Source organism: Salmo salar, unplaced genomic scaffold (genome assembly GCF_905237065.1).
Source record: "Salmo salar unplaced genomic scaffold, Ssal_v3.1, whole genome shotgun sequence".
Taxonomy (NCBI): Eukaryota; Metazoa; Chordata; class Actinopteri; order Salmoniformes; family Salmonidae; genus Salmo; species Salmo salar.
Genome location: NW_025550369.1, coordinates 63,233 through 83,624, shown reverse-complemented (window position 1 = coordinate 83,624; position 20,392 = coordinate 63,233). Strand labels below are relative to the sequence as shown.

Sequence of the window (20,392 nt, the reverse complement as noted above, 5' to 3'; positions counted from 1 at the left end):
TATTACACTCTGTGTTATGTTCTTACTGGCTGTCTAGGTTCTATTACACTCTGTGTTATGTTCTTACTGACTGTCTAGGTTCTATTACACTCTGTGTTATGTTCTTACTGACTGTCTAGGTTCTATTAAACTCTGTGTTATGTTCTTACTGACTGTCTAGGTTCTATTAAACTCTGTGTTATGTTCTTACTGGCTGTCTAGGTTCTATTACACTCTGTGTTATGTTCTTACTGACTGTCTAGGTTCTATTACACTCTGTGTTATGTTCTTACTGACTGTCTAGGTTCTATTAAACTCTGTGTTATGTTCTTACTGGCTGTCTAGGTTCCATTACACTCTGTGTTATGTTCTTACTGACTGTCTAGGTTCTATTAAACTCTGTGTTATGTTCTTACTGACTGTCTAGGTTCTATTAAACTCTGTGTTATGTTCTTACTGGCCATCTCAGAGACGATGGTGTTGAAGTAGGTTTTGTCTTCGTTGTTGATGAGGCGGTCGTGGAACACTCTCTGACACTCATGACAGAACAGACGGAATATCCCAGTCTGATCTCTCACCGTGCCTGGCTCACACTGCAACATACCTGGAGGACAGACAGACAGACAGAGGGAGGGAGAGAGAGAATGAGAGAGAGAGGTGAAGGGAGGGAGAGAGGGAGGGAGGAGGGAGAGAGGAGGAGGGAGGGAGGAGGGGGACGAGAGGGAGCGGGGGAGGGAGGAAGGTAAAGAGGCAGGGAGGGAGAGAGAGAACGAGAGAGGGAGGTGGAGGGAGAGAGAGATGGAGGGAGGGAGGAGGGGGGAGAGGGAGTGGGGGAGGGGAGAAGGTGAAGGGAAGAGAGAGGTAAAGAGGCAGGGAGGGAGAGGGAGAGAGAATGAGAGAGGGAGGTGAAGGGAGGGAGGGAAGAGGGAGGTAAAAAGGCAGGGAGGGTTAGATGGATTTAACATGACCAGAGAATAATAAAACATGATTCAACGTGGTGGTTCTCACCCTGCAACCTTAACACATTAAGAAGTAAAGAAAACTCTAATATCTGCTGTTGACACATCCCTGTTGTTATCAATGTTATCTAATACAATGCTAGGGATGCTTTAGGATATATGATGGGTCTGACACACCAGAGGATCCATGTTCAAGTCTGGTTAGAAAGTTGAGGGCATTAATGTGACCACGCTCGCCCTCAGCAAGAATGGGGGCTGGGTTGGCCTTATTCGTCCTGGGTAAGTATTAATGCTGGTGTGTGTGTGTGAGTGTATGTGTGTGTGTTTACGCTCGCTGGTGTGTGTGTGTGTGTGTGTGTGTGTGTGTGTGTGTGTGTGTGTGTGTGTGTGTGTGTGTGTGTGTGTGTGTGTGTGTGTGTGTGTGTGAGTGTGTGTGTGAGTGTGTGTGTGTGTGTGTGTGTGTGTGTGTGTGTGTGTGTGTGTGTGTGTGTGTGAGTGTGAGTGTGAGTGTGTGTGTGTGTGTGTGTGTGTGTGTGTGTGTGTGTGTGAGTGTGTGTGTGAGTGTGTGTGTGTGAGTGTGTTCTGCATGGTGACTCCCTAGCGGGGGTCAGGGAGCAGTAGTCACTTTAGTTCAGGCCTCTCTGCTCTGATGATGGTTGTGAGGCTGCTGGGTAGAGGACTGTACTGTCTCTGTCTGGACTTCAGGCTACAACCAAGAGCATCTCAGTCCATGAGCTACTTTAATAACTTACAAGTGAATAAGCAAAGACAAACTTTCTCACCCTGGACACACTTGGAGAGGTCCCTGAGGTTGAAGACGTAGTGTGTGTGTGTGTGTGTGTGTGTGTGTGTGTGTGTGTGTGTGTGTGTGTGTGTGTGTGTCTCACCCTGGACACACTTGGAGAGGTCCCTGAGGTTGAAGATGTAGTGTGTGTGTGTGTGTGTGTGTGTGTGTGTGTGTGTGTGTGTGTGTGTGTGTGTGTGTGTGTGTGTGTGTGTGTGTGTGTGTGTGTGTGTGTGTGTGTCTCACCCTGGACACACTTGGAGAGGTCCATGAGGTTGAAGACGTAGTGTGTGTGTGTGTGTGTGTGTGTCTCTCTCACCCTGGACACACTTGGAGAGGTCCATGAGGTTGAAGACGTAGTGTGTGTGTGTGTGTGTGTGTGTGTGTGTGTGTGTGTGTGTGTGTGTGTGTGTGTGTGTGTGTGTGTGTGTGTGTGTGTCTCTCACCCTGGACACACTTGGAGAGGTCCCTGAGGTTGAAGACGTGTGTGTGTGTGTGTGTGTGTGTGTGTGTGTGTGTGTGTGTGTGTGTGTGTCTCTCACCCTGGACACACTTGGAGAGGTCCCTGAGGTTGAAGACATAGTGGGACTTGGCTGGTGTAGGCAGGAGGTCTACAGACATGCGGTGGTAGATCTCTACAGCTGCGTCTACGATGCTGCCTGCTGAAGACCTCACCGCCTGGGGGAACTCACTGAGGAAACCACTGAGGATGGCCTGGAGGGGGAGAGACAGTTTCAACAGAGAGAGTTAAGCGTACGTGTGCTTGAATATGCCCTTGAGGAGAGAGGGCAGGCTCAAGAGACACACGTGATTGTGTGTGTGTGTGTGTGTGTGTGTGTGTGTGTGTGTGTGTGTGTGTGTGTGTGTGTGGTCTTGTTCTTCTGAATCCACTAAAAGTCCCCACAAGGATAGTAAAACAAGGCAAATTCTCCCTGGTGGGGACATTTCCCACATCCCATGAGGACAAAGGCTATTTTAAGCTTAGGGGTTAGGTTTAGGGTTAGAATTAGGGTTAGGGTAAGGCGTTAGTGGTTAGGTTTAGGAGTTAAGTGTAGGATTTGGGTTAAGGTTTAGGGGTTAAGGAAAATAGGATTTTGAATGGAAATCAATTATAGGTCCCAACGAGGATAGAAAAACAAGTGTGACGATAGTTGATCTGTAATTAAACTACCACAGCTTGTTAAGGGGCTGTGAGGAAGAGGACATGAGGAGAGAAGAGACAAGAGGGTTTGGAGACAGGAGGTTAAAGGTCATATTAGGGCTAGGAACTGAGGTTGGAGGTTAAGTCTTGGCCTTGAAGATCTGTTTGAGACTGTGTTCTTAGGGCAGGGTTTAGATGTAGGAGGTCAGGGGTTACCCACATTGAAGATCTGTTTGAGGCTGTGTTCTTAGGGCAGGGTTTAGATGTAGGAGGTCAGGGGTTACCCACATTGAAGATCTGTTTGAGACTGTGTTCTTAGGGCAGGGTTTAGATGTAGGAGGTCAGGGGTCACCCACATTGAAGATCTGTTTGAGACTGTGTTCTTAGGGCAGGGTTTAGATGTAGGAGGTCAGGGGTCACCCACATTGAAGATCTGTTTGAGACTGTGTTCTTAGGGCAGGGTTTAGATGTAGGAGGTCAGGGGTTACCCACATTGAAGATCTGTTTGAGACTGTGTTCTTAGGGCAGGGTTTAGATGTAGGAGGTCAGGGGTTACCCACATTGAAGATCTGTTTGAGACTGTGTTCTTAGGGCAGGGTTTAGATGTAGGAGGTCAGGGGTTACCCACATTGAAGATCTGTTTGAGACTGTGTTCTTAGGGCAGGGTTTAGATGTAGGAGGTCAGGGGTCACCCACATTGAAGATCTGTTTGAGACTGTGTTCTTAGGGCAGGGTTTAGATGTAGGAGGTCAGGGGTCACCCACATTGAAGATCTGTTTGAGACTGTGTTCTTAGGGCAGGGTTTAGATGTAGGAGGTCAGGGGTTACCCACATTGAAGATCTGTTTGAGGCTGTGTTCTTAGGGCAGGGTTTAGATGTAGGAGGTCAGGGGTTACCCACATTGAAGATCTGTTTGAGGCTGTGTTCTTAGGGCAGGGTTTAGATGTAGGAGGTCAGGGGTCACCCACATTGAAGATCTGTTTGAGACTGTGTTCTTAGGACAGGGTTTAGATGTAGGAGGTCAGGGGTCACCCACATTGAAGATCTGTTTGAGACTGTGTTCTTAGGGCAGGGTTTAGATGTAGGAGGTCAGGGGTCACCCACATTGAAGATCTGTTTGAGACTGTGTTCTTAGGGCAGGGTTTAGATGTAGGAGGTCAGGGGTTACCCACATTGAAGATCTGTTTGAGACTGTGTTCTTAGGGCAGGGTTTAGATGTAGGAGGTCAGGGGTCACCCACATTGAAGATCTGTTTGAGACTGTGTTCTTAGGGCAGGGTTTAGATGTAGGAGGTCAGGGGTCACCCACATTGAAGATCTGTTTGAGACTGTGTTCTTAGGGCAGGGTTTAGATGTAGGAGGTCAGGGGTTACCCACATTGAAGATCTGTTTGAGGCTGTGTTCTTAGGGCAGGGTTTAGATGTAGGAGGTCAGGGGTTACCCACATTGAAGATCTGTTTGAGACTGTGTTCTTAGGGCAGGGTTTAGATGTAGGAGGTCAGGGGTCACCCACATTGAAGATCTGTTTGAGACTGTGTTCTTAGGGCAGGGTTTAGATGTAGGAGGTCAGGGGTTACCCACATTGAAGATCTGTTTGAGGCTGTGTTCGGAGGGAGTGGGCAGACACAGCATGCTGAAGTGGCGGATGAAACGAGGGGTCACCGGGTTACGGCCCCCTCCTGGCGGAGCGCAGGCCGCCGCGATCGTCATGTCCTGCAGAGAGAAAGAGAATGAGAGAAGAGGGGAGGAACGGAGGAGAGGGGGGTCGAAAGGAAGATTTGGCACAGAAAGAAGATTTCCTACCAACACATTTTCATATGTATTTAAACCCTCATATTTTCATATGTATTTAAAGCCTCATATTTTTCATTGATTTAGTCTTCTATCAATATTACATTTGACATTTAGTTTGAAGAACATCCACCCGGGTCAGAATTTTTAGCTGAGTTAAACTTCAGAGTGAAACCCTGTTTGGATTAGAAAATATTGACATGCCCTTGGTTCTGTATTCCCTGTGTGTGTGTGTGTGTGTGTGTGTGTGTGTGTGTGTGTGTGTGTGTGTGTGTGTGTGTGTGTGTGTGTGTGTGTGTGTGTGTGTGTGTGTGTGTGTCTGCATATGACCTTGTGTGACTACTCTGGTTGCTGTCTTGACATGGTTGTCTGTTGTCTGTCTGCATGTGGTGGAAACACATTTACACCCAGTACACGTTCAGATCTCAACAAGCAGAATAACTGATTTTCTGAAAGATTCACTTGCACACCCCCACACATCCACCCACACACACACCCCCCCACACATCCACCCACACACACACCCCACACATCCACCCACACACACACCCCACACATCCACCCACACACACACCCCACACATCCACCCACACACACACCCCAACACATCCACCCACACACACACCCCCACACATCCACCCACACACACACCCCACACATCCACCCACACACACACCCCCACACATCCACCCACACACACCCCACACATCCACCCACACACACACCCCACACATCCACCCACACACACACCCCACACATCCACCACACACACCCCACACATCCACCACACACACACCCCACACACACCCACACATCCACCCACACACACACCCACACATCCACCCACACACACACCCCCACACATCCACCCACACACACACCCCCACACATCCACCCACACACACACCCCCACACATCCACCCACACACACACCACCACACACACACCCCCACACATCCACCCACACACACAGCCCCACTGATCCACCCACCGCCACTGATCCATCCACCCCCACTCCCACACATCCACCCACCCCCACACATCCACCCACCCCACACTTCCACCCACACACACCCACCCACCCATCCACCCACACACACACACACACACACACCCACCCACCCCCACACATCCACCCACAACCACTGATCCACCCACTCCCACACATCCCCACCCCACACATCCACACACCCCCACTGATCCACCCACTCCCACACATCCACCCAACCCCACACATCCACCCACACACACACCCACCCACCCCCACACATCCACCCACCCCCACACATCCACCCCCAACCACTGATCCACCCACCCCCACACATCCACCCACAACCACTGATCCACCCACCCCAGACATCCACCCACCCCACACATCCACCCACCCCCACACATCCACCCACCCTCACACATCCACCCACCCTCACACATCCACCCACCCCCACACATCCACCCACCCCCACACATCCACCCACCCCCACACATCCACCCACCCCACACACACACACCCACAACCACTGATCCACCCACCCCACACATCCACCCACAACCACTGATCCACCCACCCCCACACATCCACCCACAACCACTGATCCATCCACCCCCACACATCCACCCACCCCCACACACACACCCACAACCACTGATCCACCCACCCACCCCCACACATCCACCCACCCCCACACATCCACCGACCCTCACACATCCACCCACCCCACACATCCACCCACCCTCACACATCCACCCACCCCACACATCCACCCACCCCCACACATCCACCCACCCCCACACATCCACCCACCCTCACACATCCACCCACCCCCACACATCCACCCACCCCCACACATCCACCCACCCCTCACATCCACCCACCCCCACACATCCACCCACCCTCACACATCCACCGACCCTCACACATCTACCCACCCCTCACATCCACCCACCCCCACACATCCACCCACCCCTCACAGATTAATTGGTCCCTAATACGTACAAATAGACCCTTTTAATGTGTGCTATTGGAAACAAATGACTGTGTGCTGACCATTCACAACAGTAACAAAGGACTAAAACAAACACATTGTACTGTAGCAGAATAATGGACCCTATCAGCTCCTGGACATGAGCCTCCAATCTACTATAGACCTCAGACCATCCCTCTGTCTGAATACTGAACAAGTCAAAGTATTCACTGACCAGCTCCTGGACATGAGCCTCCAATCTACTATAGACCTCAGACCATCCCTCTGTCTGAATACTGAACAAGTCAAAGTATTCACTGACCAGCTCCTGGACATGAGCCTCCAATCTACTATAGACCTCAGACCATCCCTCTGTCTGAATACTGAACAAGTCAAAGTATTCACTGACCAGCTCCTGGACATGAGCCTCCAATCTACTATAGACCTCAGACCATCCCTCTGTCTGAATACTGAACAAGTCAAAGTATTCACTGACCAGCTCCTGGACATGAGCCTCCAATCTACTATAGACCTCAGACCATCCCTCTGTCTGAATACTGAACAAGTCAAAGTATTCACTGACCAGCTCCTGGACATGAGCCTCCAATCTACTATAGACCTCAGACCATCCCTCTGTCTGAATACTGAACAAGTCAAAGTATTCACTGACCAGCTCCTGGACATGAGCCTCCAATCTACTATAGACCTCAGACCATCCCTCTGTCTGAATACTGAACAAGTCAAAGTATTCACTGACCAGCTCCTGGACATGAGCCTCCAATCTACTATAGACCTCAGACCATCCCTCTGTCTGAATACTGAACAAGTCAAAGTATTCACTGACCAGCTCCTGGACATGAGCCTCCAATCTACTATAGACCTCAGACCATCCCTCTGTCTGAATACTGAACAAGTCAAAGTATTCACTGACCACAAACAAAAAGTCACTTCATTTTCTCAGACTAAAACCCCAGACTGGAGCAGAATAGACTAAATGTTTCACCTAATATCCTCTAGCCCAGACAAGATGAGACTGTCTACATATTAAACAACATTGTGTGTGTGTGTGTGTGTGTACCTGGATCTCCTTCCAGAAGAACTTCTCTCGGTCGTAGAAGCCGTGGAAGTCCTGGAACTGTCTGAGCAGTTCTATTGGAGGCTGGGAGCCGTAGGTGTCCAACTTAGGCATGTTCAGATCATCCACAAAGATCACTATCTTTCTGTTACCAGGAGCACCTGACATGAAGAGGAGGGAGGGAGGTATGGAGGCCATTAATAACACTTAGCGAAGTAGGCCTATCAGTTCATGTTACCAGGGTGATCTGTGATATTGTCTGGGTGATGTATAACCACCATGTCGTGCTAGGATGCCAACAACATATGGGCCCAGGACCGTGTTGGGGAAACCCTGTTCTCACACCTCTCCAATATCATTCCTGTGTCTCTTTCCTCTTCTGTCTCTCAATCTCTCTCTCTCTCTCTCGCTCAGAATGTATTGCTAGTTACTGTATCTCTATCCCAATATTCCTCTCTCTCTCTCTCAGAATGTATTGCTAGTTACTGTATCTCTATCCCAATATTCCTCTCTCTCTCTCTCTCTCTCTCTCAGAATGTATTGCTAGTTACTGTATCTCTATCCCAATATTCCTCTCTCTCTCTCTCAGAATGTATTGCTAGTTACTGTATCTCTATCCCAATATTCCTCTCTCTCTCTCATCCAGAATGTATTGCTAGTTACTGTATCTCTATCCCAATATTCCTCTCTCTCTCATCCAGAATGTATTGCTAGTTACTGTATCTCTATCCCAATATTCCTCTCTCTCTCATCCAGAATGTATTGCTAGTTACTGTATCTCTATCCCAATATTCCTCTCTCTCTCAGAATGTATTTCTAGTTAATGTATCTCTATCCCAATATTCCTCTCTCTCTCAGAATGTATTGCTAGTTAAAGTATCTCTATCCCAATATTCCTCTCTCTCTCTCTCTGAGAATGTATTGCTAGTTACTGTATCTCTATCCCAATATTCCTCTCTCTCTCATCCAGAATGTATTGCTAGTTACTGTATCTCTATCCCAATATTCCTCTCTCTCTCTGAGAATGTATTGCTAGTTACTGTATCTCTATCCCAATATTCCTCTCTCTCTCTCATCCAGAATGTATTGCTAGTTACTGTATCTCTATCCCAACATTCCTCTCTCTCTCATCCAGAATGTATTGCTAGTTACTGTATCTCTATCCCAATATTCCTCTCTCTCTCTCATCCAGAATGTATTGCTAGTTACTGTATCTCTATCCCAATATTCCTCTCTCTCTCATCCAGAATGTATTGCTAGTTACTGTATCTCTATCCCAATATTCCTCTCTCTCTCTCACCCAGAATGTATTGCTAGTTACTGTATCTCTATCCCAATATTCATCTCTCTCTCATCCAGAATGTATTGCTAGTTACTGTATCTCTATCCCAATATTCCTCTCTCTCTCATCCAGAATGTATTGCTAGATACTATATCTCTATCCCAATATTCCTCTCTCTCTCTCACCCAGAATGTATTGCTAGTTACTGTATCTCTATCCCAATATTCCTCTCCCTCTCTCATCCAGAATGTATTGCTAGTTACTGTATCTCTATCCCAATATTCCTCCCTCTCTCATCCAGAATGTATTGCTAGTTACTGTATCTCTATCCCAATATTCCTCTCTCTCTCTCATCCAGAATGTATTGCTAGTTACTGTATCTCTATCCCAATATTCCTCTCTCTCTCATCCAGAATGTATTGCTAGTTACTGTATCTCTATCCCAATATTCCTCTCTCTCTCTGAGAATGTATTGCTAGTTACTGTATCTCTATCCCAATATTCCTCTCTCTCTCATCCAGAATGTATTGCTAGTTACTGTATCTCTATCCCAATATTCCTCTCTCTCTCTGAGAATGTATTGCTAGTTACTGTATCTCTATCCCAACATTCCTCTCTCTCTCATCCAGAATGTATTGCTAGTTACTGTATCTCTATCCCAATATTCCTCTCTCTCTCATCCAGAATGTATTGCTAGTTACTGTATCTCTATCCCAATATTCCTCTCTCTCTCATCCAGAATGTATTGCTAGTTACTGTATCTCTATCCCAATATTCCTCTCTCTCTCTCACCCAGAATGTTCTTCCTCTTCTTCTCCAGTTTGGACTCGATCATCTCCTGTGTTCTGGCCGAGGTGGTCTGGGCTGAGAAGTTGATATAGACGGGAACATAGCCTCCCTTCTCCTGGACACTGTTCAGAAGACCACGGGCCACCACAGACTGACACACACACAGAGAGACAAGAGAACCCCCTGAGGAAACACTTAGGAATGCATAGGGTTAACAGTGAGTGTTAGATTCATTCCATGATCAATGTGTATTTCTCCACAAGGTCCAGCTAATACAACTAGTAAGAGATGCCTCTGACAAGCAGTGGTGCAGGACAACAATATGGAAGGTTGAAATATCAACATGTCAGAAGATATCGAAGGAACAGTCTAGAGCAGTTTAGTTGTGTGTGTGTGTGTGTGTGTGTGTGTGTGTGTGTGTGTGTGTGTGTGTGTGTGTGTGTGTGTGTGTGTGTGTGTGTGTGTGTGTAAGCATACCTTTCCTACTCCGGTGATGCCGGTGAAGAGGACAGAGTGTCCTACAGACAGCAGTTTCTCCATCAGGTAGCCATAACGCACCGTGTCGGTGGTGGGAACCAACATCTCAAAGAAGGGCAGTTCCTTGTTGTACCTAAAGGAGGGGATGATCCTCTCCCACGGCTCCAGACGCTTGTGGTTGAAGTCCATGAACACACTCCACAGGTCCCCCGAGCTGGGCAGCTACACACACACACACACACACACCACACAATATAGACAAATACAGTATTTACTGTCCCTAAGTCATACAGATCTAACAGGGTTGATAGTGATAATGTTTAATATATTCTAACACTGGAAATGTCATGATGGAAGCAGGCAGACAAAGCCATGTCTGGATGTAACAGTTTGGTGGTCAGAACACCATTAAAGGGTGCAGGCCTGTGTGTCTCTATGTTAAGGTAACTGATGCCTGGAGAAGCCTGTGCTCTTAGTTGTTGACTGTGTTTTCACCGCCCTGCACATGTGTTCTGTTTCCCCCCTGCAGTGTGTGACAGTTTGTGTTCCGTTCCCCCCCCCTGCAGTGTGTGAGAGTTTGTGTGTTGTGTTTGTCCCCCTGGACTTGGTGTCCTGCTGTTCGAGGTGTGTGGGTGCATGTGGTTTGTTTACTGTCAGCGAGAGCCAACCTGGCACACATATCATTACAGACACACAGGGATATGAATGTGTACACAATGCCCCCTAACTCCACAGTAGACAGGAATATGAATGGGTACATACTGGCCCCTAACGCCACAGTAGACAGGAATATGAATGTGTCCATAATGGCCCCTAACTCCACAGTAGACAGGAATATGAATGGGTACATAATGGCCCCTAACTCCACAGTAGACAGGAATATGAATGTGTACATAATGGCCCCTAACTCCACAGTAGACAGGAATATGAATGTGTACATAATGGCCCCTAACTCCACAGTAGACAGGAATATGAATGGGTCCATAATGGCCCCTAACTCCACAGTAGACAGGAATATGAATGGGTACATAATGGCCCCTAACTCCACAGAAGACAGGAATATGAATGGGTCCATAATGGCCCCTAACTCCACAGTAGACAGGAATATGAATGGGTACATAATGGCCCCTAACTCCACAGAAGACAGGAGTATGAATGGGTACATAATGGCCACTAACTCCACAGTAGACAGGAATATGAATGGGTCCATAATGGCCCCCTAACTCCACAGTAGACAGGAATATGAATGTGTACACAATGGCCCCTAACTCCACAGTAGACAGGAATATGAATGGGTACATAATGGCCCCTAACTCCACAGTAGACAGGAATATGAATGGGTACATAATGGCCCCTAACTCCACAGTAGACAGGAATATGAATGGGTCCATAATGGCCCCTAACTCCACAGTAGACAGGAATATGAATGGGTACATAATGGCCCCTAACTCCACAGTAGACAGGAATATGAATGTGTACATAATGGCCCCTAACTCCACAGTAGACAGGAATATGAATGGGTACATAATGGCCCCTAACTCCACAGTAGACAGAGCGACAGTCGCCTCAGGTTCTCTGAGCTGCACATTAGTTATCCCCAGAGACAGACTACACCAGCCTTGTGTTGGTGTCTGGGGGTGTGTGTGCATGCATGTTTAGATCCTCCAGGACAAATCATCTTTGTTAGTTTTGGACCGTAACACATTCAGCCTTCATCCTTTCTCTCTCACACTCTCTCACTCCACTAACAGGTAAATGATGCATATTCTACTCCTCCACAGACTCACTCAAGGAATACAACATTATATCCATCATTACACTGTTACAACCCAGCGGGCACTTCCAGAAGAGGAAAGTAGAGAGTTTCTATTGGATATCATTACTGTGATACCAACCAATGGCAACCATAGTCTCCATTGATGGCATGATGAAATACATTGAAAGTTCTCTGCAGATATATGAAATCTACTTCTCTTCCAGCCTCTTTCACCTGCTGTCCTTATTGCTGAGGGGACAGACAGAGGTGTTCCTACCGATACCTTTAGAGATGCTCATTTCAACATGTCCATATCCATCTACTAAAACGGCATGCCTTTACAGCACATGTTTTTGTTGCATATATCCAATTGATAAAAACAACTGAATACACTTACATGGTAGCAGTCTTCGTCAGATATTCATAATTGGTAGCAGTCTACATATTGAATTGATTGCACAGGTAAGGGCTCTATTTGATTTTAAACCCTTTCAGAGGACTTAAAGAGTGACTGAACGCACCGATTCAGCAAGTGTTTTTCTGTTGCTCATTAAGAAAAATGTCAGTCTTGGAGGTGTGGTTTGATGTGGCAGTTACTGATGTTTGTCCCCCATAGGACACCATAAGAACAAAGCCAGTATCACTTCCTAAAAAGAGTCAGAATGAATTTAAGATAACTCAAGAAATCTGTCATTAATTTTGACGTTTTTGGCAAGGGAGCATTTAGTCATGCAAGTTTACATCTAGCTAAGGTGTTGGATGCAGTAGGATATTTATCAATACATCTAGCTAAGGTGTTAGGTGCAGTAGGATATTTATCAATACATCTAGCTAAGGTGTTTGATGCAGTAGGATATTTATCAATACATCTAGCTAAGGTGTTGGGTACAGTAGGATATTTATCAATACATCTAGCTAAGGTGTTGGGTGCAGTAGGATATTTATCAATACATCTAGCTAAGGTGTTTGATGCAGTAGGATATTTATCAATACAACTAGCTAAGGTGTTTGATGCAGTACTTCACAAGTTAAAAAATGTGTGACGTGTTGTCTTGTGCAAACAAAGTCCGACGCGCTGTGCTACTGGGCAGGACTGTCTCAAAGCTGTTTATCCTGTGGTAGAGGGCAGCTGTTTATCCTGTGGTAGTGTGCAGCTGTTTATCCTGTGGTAGAGGGCAGCTGTTTATCCTGTGATAATGGGCAGCTGTTTATCCTGTGGTAGTGTGCAGCTGTTTATCCTGTGGTAGAGGGCAGCTGTTTATCCTGTGATAATGGGCAGCTGTTTATCCTGTGGTAGAGGGCAGCTGTTTATCCTGTGGTAGTGGGCAGCTGTTTATCCTGTGGTAGTGGGCAGCTGTTTATCCTGTGGTAGAGGGCAGCTGTTTATCCTGTGGTAGTGTGCAGCTGTTTATCCTGTGGTAGTGGGCAGCTGTTTATCCTGTGGTAGTGGCCAGCTGTTTATCCTGTGGTAGTGGGCAGCTGTTTATCCTGTGGTAGAGGGCAGCTGTTTATCCTGTGGTAGTGGGCAGCTGTTTATCCTGTGGCAGTGGGCAGCTGTTTATCCTGTGGTAGTGGGCAGCTGTTTATCCTGTGGTAGTGGTCAAGTGGCATTGTGGAAATCCAAATAAATGTTTTGACTAATGTCGATGTCACATATGCAGTTTTTAACGAGAGAAGTTGGTTCTCGAGTTCAGTTCGGCTTAAAGAGAAAATTCTAGCCAGGCAGAAAGGGTCTGGTCCTAGTTCTTGCCCATGGCGTTTCAGATAAGAAAATCTAACCTTAGAAGGAAACAGGACAGAATCCCCATTCCCCAGTTACACCTCTGTAGCATGCTAATACTAGCTAGCACCTGGCGACGAGTGTTGGCCTTCAGTAATATGTATGGCAGCCTGGGCAGGTTATGTGGGACCCTGGTAATAGATAAAGCTTTGAACAGGTCTGGAAATGCAGGGTCTTTTTAAATGCAGTCCTCTGATGGTATGGAATAGAAAACAGTATATAGTGTGTGTGCTCTCCCCTGTGTGTGTGATAAGCATGCTATGGTGTAGATGATGAATCTGACAATAATGATGATGATGATTATAATTCTGACTATAATGATGATGATTATAATTCTGACTATAATGATGATGATGATTATAATTCTGACTACAATGATAATGATGATTATAATTCGGACTATAATGATGATGATTATAATTCGGACTATAATGATGATGATTATAATTCGGACTATAATGATGATGATGATTATAATTCTGACTACAATGATAATGATGATTATAATTCTGACTATAATGATGATGATTATAATTCTGACTATAATGATGATGATGATTATAATTCTGACTATAATGATGATGATTATAATTCGGACTATAATGATGATGATTATAATTCTGACTATAATGATGATGATGATTATAATTCTGACTACAATGATAATGATGATTATAATTCTGACTATAATGATGACGATTATAATTCTGACTATAATGATGACGATTATAATTCTGACTATAATGATGACGATTATAATTCTGACTATAATGATGATGATTATAATTCTGACTATAATGATGATGATTATAATTCTGACTATAATGATGATGATTATAATTCTGACTATAATGATGATGATGATTATAATTCTGACTACAATGATAATGATGATTATAATTCTGACTATAATGATGACGATTATAATTCGGACTATAATGATGATGATTATAATTCTGACTATAATGAGGATGATGATTACAATTCGGACTATAATGACTATAATTCTGACTATAATGATGATTATAATTCTGGAATTTTCCAAGCTGTTTAAAGGCACAGTCAACTTAGTGTATGTAAACTTCTGACCCACTGGAATTGTGATACAGTGAATTATAAGGGAAATAATCTGTCTGCAAACAATTGTTGTAAAAATTACTTGGGTTGTGCAAAAAGTAGATGTCCTAACCGACTTGCCAAAACTATAGGTTGTTAACAAGAAATGTGTGGAGTGGATGAAAAACGAGTGTTAATGACTCCAACCTAAGTGTATGTAAACTTCCCACTTCAAATGAAATTATTCTGACTATGATGATGATTATAATGATGATGATTTTGACTATAATGACGGTGATGAAGGCCCCACTAACCTTGGCGTCATTATTGTCTTCAAACTGTTGTCTGACGAAGCTGTCGAAGGCATCCCAGTGGCTGTCAGTCAGGTTACCCCCCACAGACCACAGGTAGCAAAACACAAACGTCTGACACAACACACTGTTCAGGTGCTTAGCTTCCTAGAACACACACACACAGAGACACAGAGACACACAGACACACACACACACACACACACACACACACACACACACACACACACACACACACACACACACACACACACACACACACACACACACACACACAGATGGAGCTGTACTTAATAAGCGGTGGTCAATATACCATGGCTAAGGGCTGTTCTTAAGCACGACGCAACGTGGAGTGCCTGGATACAGCCCTTAGCCGTGGTATATTGGTCATATACCACAAACCCCCGAGGTGCCTTATTGCTATTATAAACTGGTTAACAAAGTAATTAAAGAAGTAAAAATAAATGTTTTGTCATACCCGTGGTATACGGTCTGATATACCCCGTCTGTCAGCCAATCAGATTTCAGGGCTAGAACAACCCAGTTTATAAATGTGTATAATGACTGGTTAATATGTGGTTGTGGTCATGCTGCGTTCTAGTAACATTTAGCCTACCATCTTGAGATCTGGTCTTCCGTCTCCCAGCAGCAGCGCCTCCAACAGGCAGCAGAGGGTAGTGACCTTACTGATGTCAACCTGGCCCATGGCCTGGACACAACGCTTCCACACAAACTGAAGACCCTTCTCCACGTACTGCTCAAACAACGCCAACAGGTACACACGCACTGCTTCAGGGAGCTGAAGGGGGGGAGAGTGGGAGGGAATGGAGGAGGTGGAAGGGAGAGGAGGATAGGGGGAGGGAGAGACAGCAACAGAGAGGGCAGAGAGAGTGAGAAGCAGGGCAATTTAAATGTATGATCAGGACATCAAGGAAAAAGAGGTAAAAGTTGGCTTTTGAATTAAGATAAAGATCCATGTCAAACAATCAATCGATAGAGAGTTATCAAGATAAATCATCTGTCAGCTATAACATCAGAAACCACAGCAGATAAAACCCATCTCTGACAACACTGTAGGTCTGTATCATCTGTCAGCTATAACATCAGAAACCACAGCAGATAAAACCCATCTGACAACACTGTAGGTCTGTATCATCTGTCAGCTATAACATCAGAAACCACAGCAGATAAAACCCATCTGACAACACTGTAGGTCTGTATCATCTGTCAGCTATAACATCAGAAACCACAGCAGATAAAACCCATCTGACAACACTGTAGGTCTGTATCATCTGTCAGCTATAACATCAGAAACCACAGCAGATAAAACCCATCTGACAACACTGTAGGTCTGTATCATCTGTCAGCTATAACATCAGAAACCACAGCAGATAAAACCCATCTGACAACACTGTAGGTCTGTATCATCTGTCAGCTATAACATCAGAAACCACAGCAGATAAAACCCATCTGACAACACTGTAGGTCTGTATCATCTGTCAGCTATAACATCAGAAACCACAGCAGATAAAACCCATCTGACAACACTGTAGGTCTGTATCATCTGTCAGCTATAACATCAGAAACCACAGCAGATAAAACCCATCTCTGACAACACTGTAGGTCTGTATCATCTGTCAGCTATAACATCAGAAACCACAGCAGATAAAACCCATCTCTGACAACACTGTAGGTCTGTATCATCTGTCAGCTATAACATCAGAAACCACAGCAGATAAAACCCATCTCTGACAACACTGTAGGTCTGTATCATCTGTCAGCTATAACATCAGAAACCACAGCAGATAAAACCCATCTGACAACACTGTAGGTCTGTATCATCTGTCAGCTATAACATCAGAAACCACAGCAGATAAAACCCATCTGACAACACTGTAGGTCTGTATCATCTGTCAGCTATAACATCAGACACCACAGCAGATAAAACCCATCTGACAACACTGTAGGTCTGTATCATCTGTCAGCTATAACATCAGAAACCACAGCAGATAAAACCCATCTGACAACACTGTAGGTCTGTATCATCTGTCAGCTATAACATCAGAAACCACAGCAGATAAAACCCATCTGACAACACTGTAGGTCTGTATCATCTGTCAGCTATAACATCAGAAACCACAGCAGATAAAACCCATCTGACAACACTGTAGGTCTGTATCATCTGTCAGCTATAACATCAGAAACCACAGCAGATAAAACCCATCTGACAACACTGTAGGTCTGTATCATCTGTCAGCTATAACATCAGAAACCACAGCAGATAAAACCCATCTCTGACAACACTGTAGGTCTGTATCATCTGTCAGCTATAACATCAGAAACCACAGCAGATAAAACCCATCTGACAACACTGTAGGTCTGTATCATCTGTCAGCTATAACATCAGAAACCACAGCAGATAAAACCCATCTCTGACAACACTGTAGGTCTGTATCATCTGTCAGCTATAACATCAGAAACCACAGCAGATAAAACCCATCTGACAACACTGTAGGTCTGTATCATCTGTCAGCTATAACATCAGAAACCACAGCAGATAAAACCCATCTGACAACACTGTAGGTCTGTATCATCTGTCAGCTATAACATCAGAAACCACAGCAGATAAAACCCATCTGACAACACTGTAGGTCTGTATCATCTGTCAGCTATAACATCAGAAACCACAGCAGATAAAACCCATCTGACAACACTGTAGGTCTGTATCATCTGTCAGCTATAACATCAGAAACCACAGCAGATAAAACCCATCTGACAACACTGTAGGTCTGTATCATCTGTCAGCTATAACATCAGAAACCACAGCAGATAAAACCCATCTGACAACACTGTAGGTCTGTATCATCTGTCAGCTATAACATCAGAAACCACAGCAGATAAAACCCATCTGACAACACTGTAGGTCTGTATCATCTGTCAGCTATAACATCAGAAACCACAGCAGATAAAACCCATCTGACAACACTGTAGGTCTGTATCATCTGTCAGCTATAACATCAGAAACCACAGCAGATAAAACCCATCTGACAACACTGTAGGTCTGTATCATCTGTCAGCTATAACATCAGAAACCACAGCAGATAAAACCCATCTGACAACACTGTAGGTCTGTATCATCTGTCAGCTATAACATCAGAAACCACAGCAGATAAAACCCATCTGACAACACTGTAGGTCTGTATCATCTGTCAGCTATAACATCAGAAACCACAGCAGATAAAACCCATCTCTGACAACACTGTAGGTCTGTATCATCTGTCAGCTATAACATCAGAAACCACAGCAGATAAAACCCATCTGACAACACTGTAGGTCTGTATCATCTGTCAGCTATAACATCAGAAACCACAGCAGATAAAACCCATCTGACAACACTGTAGGTCTGTATCATCTGTCAGCTATAACATCAGAAACCACAGCAGATAAAACCCATCTGACAACACTGTAGGTCTGTATCATCTGTCAGCTATAACATCAGAAACCACAGCAGATAAAACCCATCTGACAACACTGTAGGTCTGTATCATCTGTCAGCTATAACATCAGAAACCACAGCAGATAAAACCCATCTGACAACACTGTAGGTCTGTATCATCTGTCAGCTATAACATCAGAAACCACAGCAGATAAAACCCATCTCTGACAACACTGTAGGTCTGTATCATCTGTCAGCTATAACATCAGAAACCACAGCAGATAAAACCCATCTGACAACACTGTAGGTCTGTATCATCTGTCAGCTATAACATCAGAAACCACAGCAGATAAAACCCATCTGACAACACTGTAGGTCTGTATCATCTGTCAGCTATAACATCAGAAACCACAGCAGATAAAACCCATCTGACAACACTGTAGGTCTGTATCATCTGTCAGCTATAACATCAGAAACCACAGCAGATAAAACCCATCTCTGACAACACTGTAGGTCTGTATCATCTGTCAGCTATAACATCAGAAACCACAGCAGATAAAACCCATCTGACAACACTGTAGGTCTGTATCATCTGTCAGCTATAACATCAGAAACCACAGCAGATAAAACCCATCTGACAACACTGTAGGTCTGTATCATCTGTCAGCTATAACATCAGAAACCACAGCAGATAAAACCCATCTGACAACACTGTAGGTCTGTATCATCTGTCAGCTATAACATCAGAAACCACAGCAGATAAAACCCATCTGACAACACTGTAGGTCTGTATCATCTGTCAGCTATAACATCAGAAACCACAGCAGATAAAACCCATCTGACAACACTGTAGGTCTGTATCATCTGTCAGCTATAACATCAGAAACCACAGCAGATAAAACCCATCTCTGACAACACTGTAGGTCTGTATCATCTGTCAGCTATAACATCAGAAACCACAGCAGATAAAACCCATCTGACAACACTGTAGGTCTGTATCATCTGTCAGCTATAACATCAGAAACCACAGCAGCAGTAGGAGGGAGGATATAAAACCATTTAAAGACACAGTTACCATAAAGACAGGGACAGTTCACAGGATCCTCTAATGATACAAGAGAGAATGTGTAAAGGTTAGAGGTGGCGGGTCACATGATGATCTTTGATGTGTTGTGGTGGTTGATGTTTATGATGGATCTGCTGACACTGACGGTAGGAGTACCATTCTAGCCATCTATATAGTTAGATACACCTCTGTCTTTGGTCTGAGACACGCAACATTCTCTGTGATCTTCACAGAACGATAACATGAGAATACAGATTTCCAACGGGAAACAGGCTTGACTGAGCCCATACAGCTACTTCCACCGAGGGGCGTTATGATTATGAAGACATGGTAGAAGTATATTCTGATGGTGTAGAGATGTGATCAGAGCAGGAAATCACCTTGTTAGTCAGACCAGTGATCCAGGTCTGGACCATGTTAAGGAGAATGGTAAATCACCTTGTTAGTCAGACCTGTGATCCAGGTCTGGACCATGTTAAGGAGAATGGTAAATCACCTTGTTAGTCAGACCAGTGATCCAGGTCTGGACCATGTTAAGGAGAATGGTAAATCACCTTGTTAGTCAGACCTGTGATCCAGGTCTGGACCATGTTAAGGAGAATGGTAAATCACCTTGTTAGTCAGACCAGTGATCCAGGTCTGGACCATGTTAAGGAGAATGGTAAATCACCTTGTTAGTCAGACCTGTGATCCAGGTCTGGACCATGTTAAGGAGAATGGTAAATCACCTTGTTAGTCAGACCAGTGATC

General features: G+C 44.9%; 1 protein-coding gene across 1 annotated transcript in view; it reads right to left on the bottom strand.

The window, feature by feature from the left end:
- Positions 1 to 20,392, bottom strand: part of LOC106599067 (dynein axonemal heavy chain 6-like) — a gene marked incomplete at its 3' end in the record, with an annotated part of 84,196 nt that overhangs the window by 8,199 nt on the left and 55,605 nt on the right. The window contains 8 exon segments of the mRNA XM_045713723.1: positions 437 to 583; positions 2,265 to 2,436; positions 4,444 to 4,575; positions 7,693 to 7,850; positions 9,764 to 9,911; positions 10,238 to 10,459; positions 15,144 to 15,287; positions 15,757 to 15,939. Of these exon segments, the coding sequence (XP_045569679.1) occupies positions 437 to 583; positions 2,265 to 2,436; positions 4,444 to 4,575; positions 7,693 to 7,850; positions 9,764 to 9,911; positions 10,238 to 10,459; positions 15,144 to 15,287; positions 15,757 to 15,939 (1,306 nt within the window).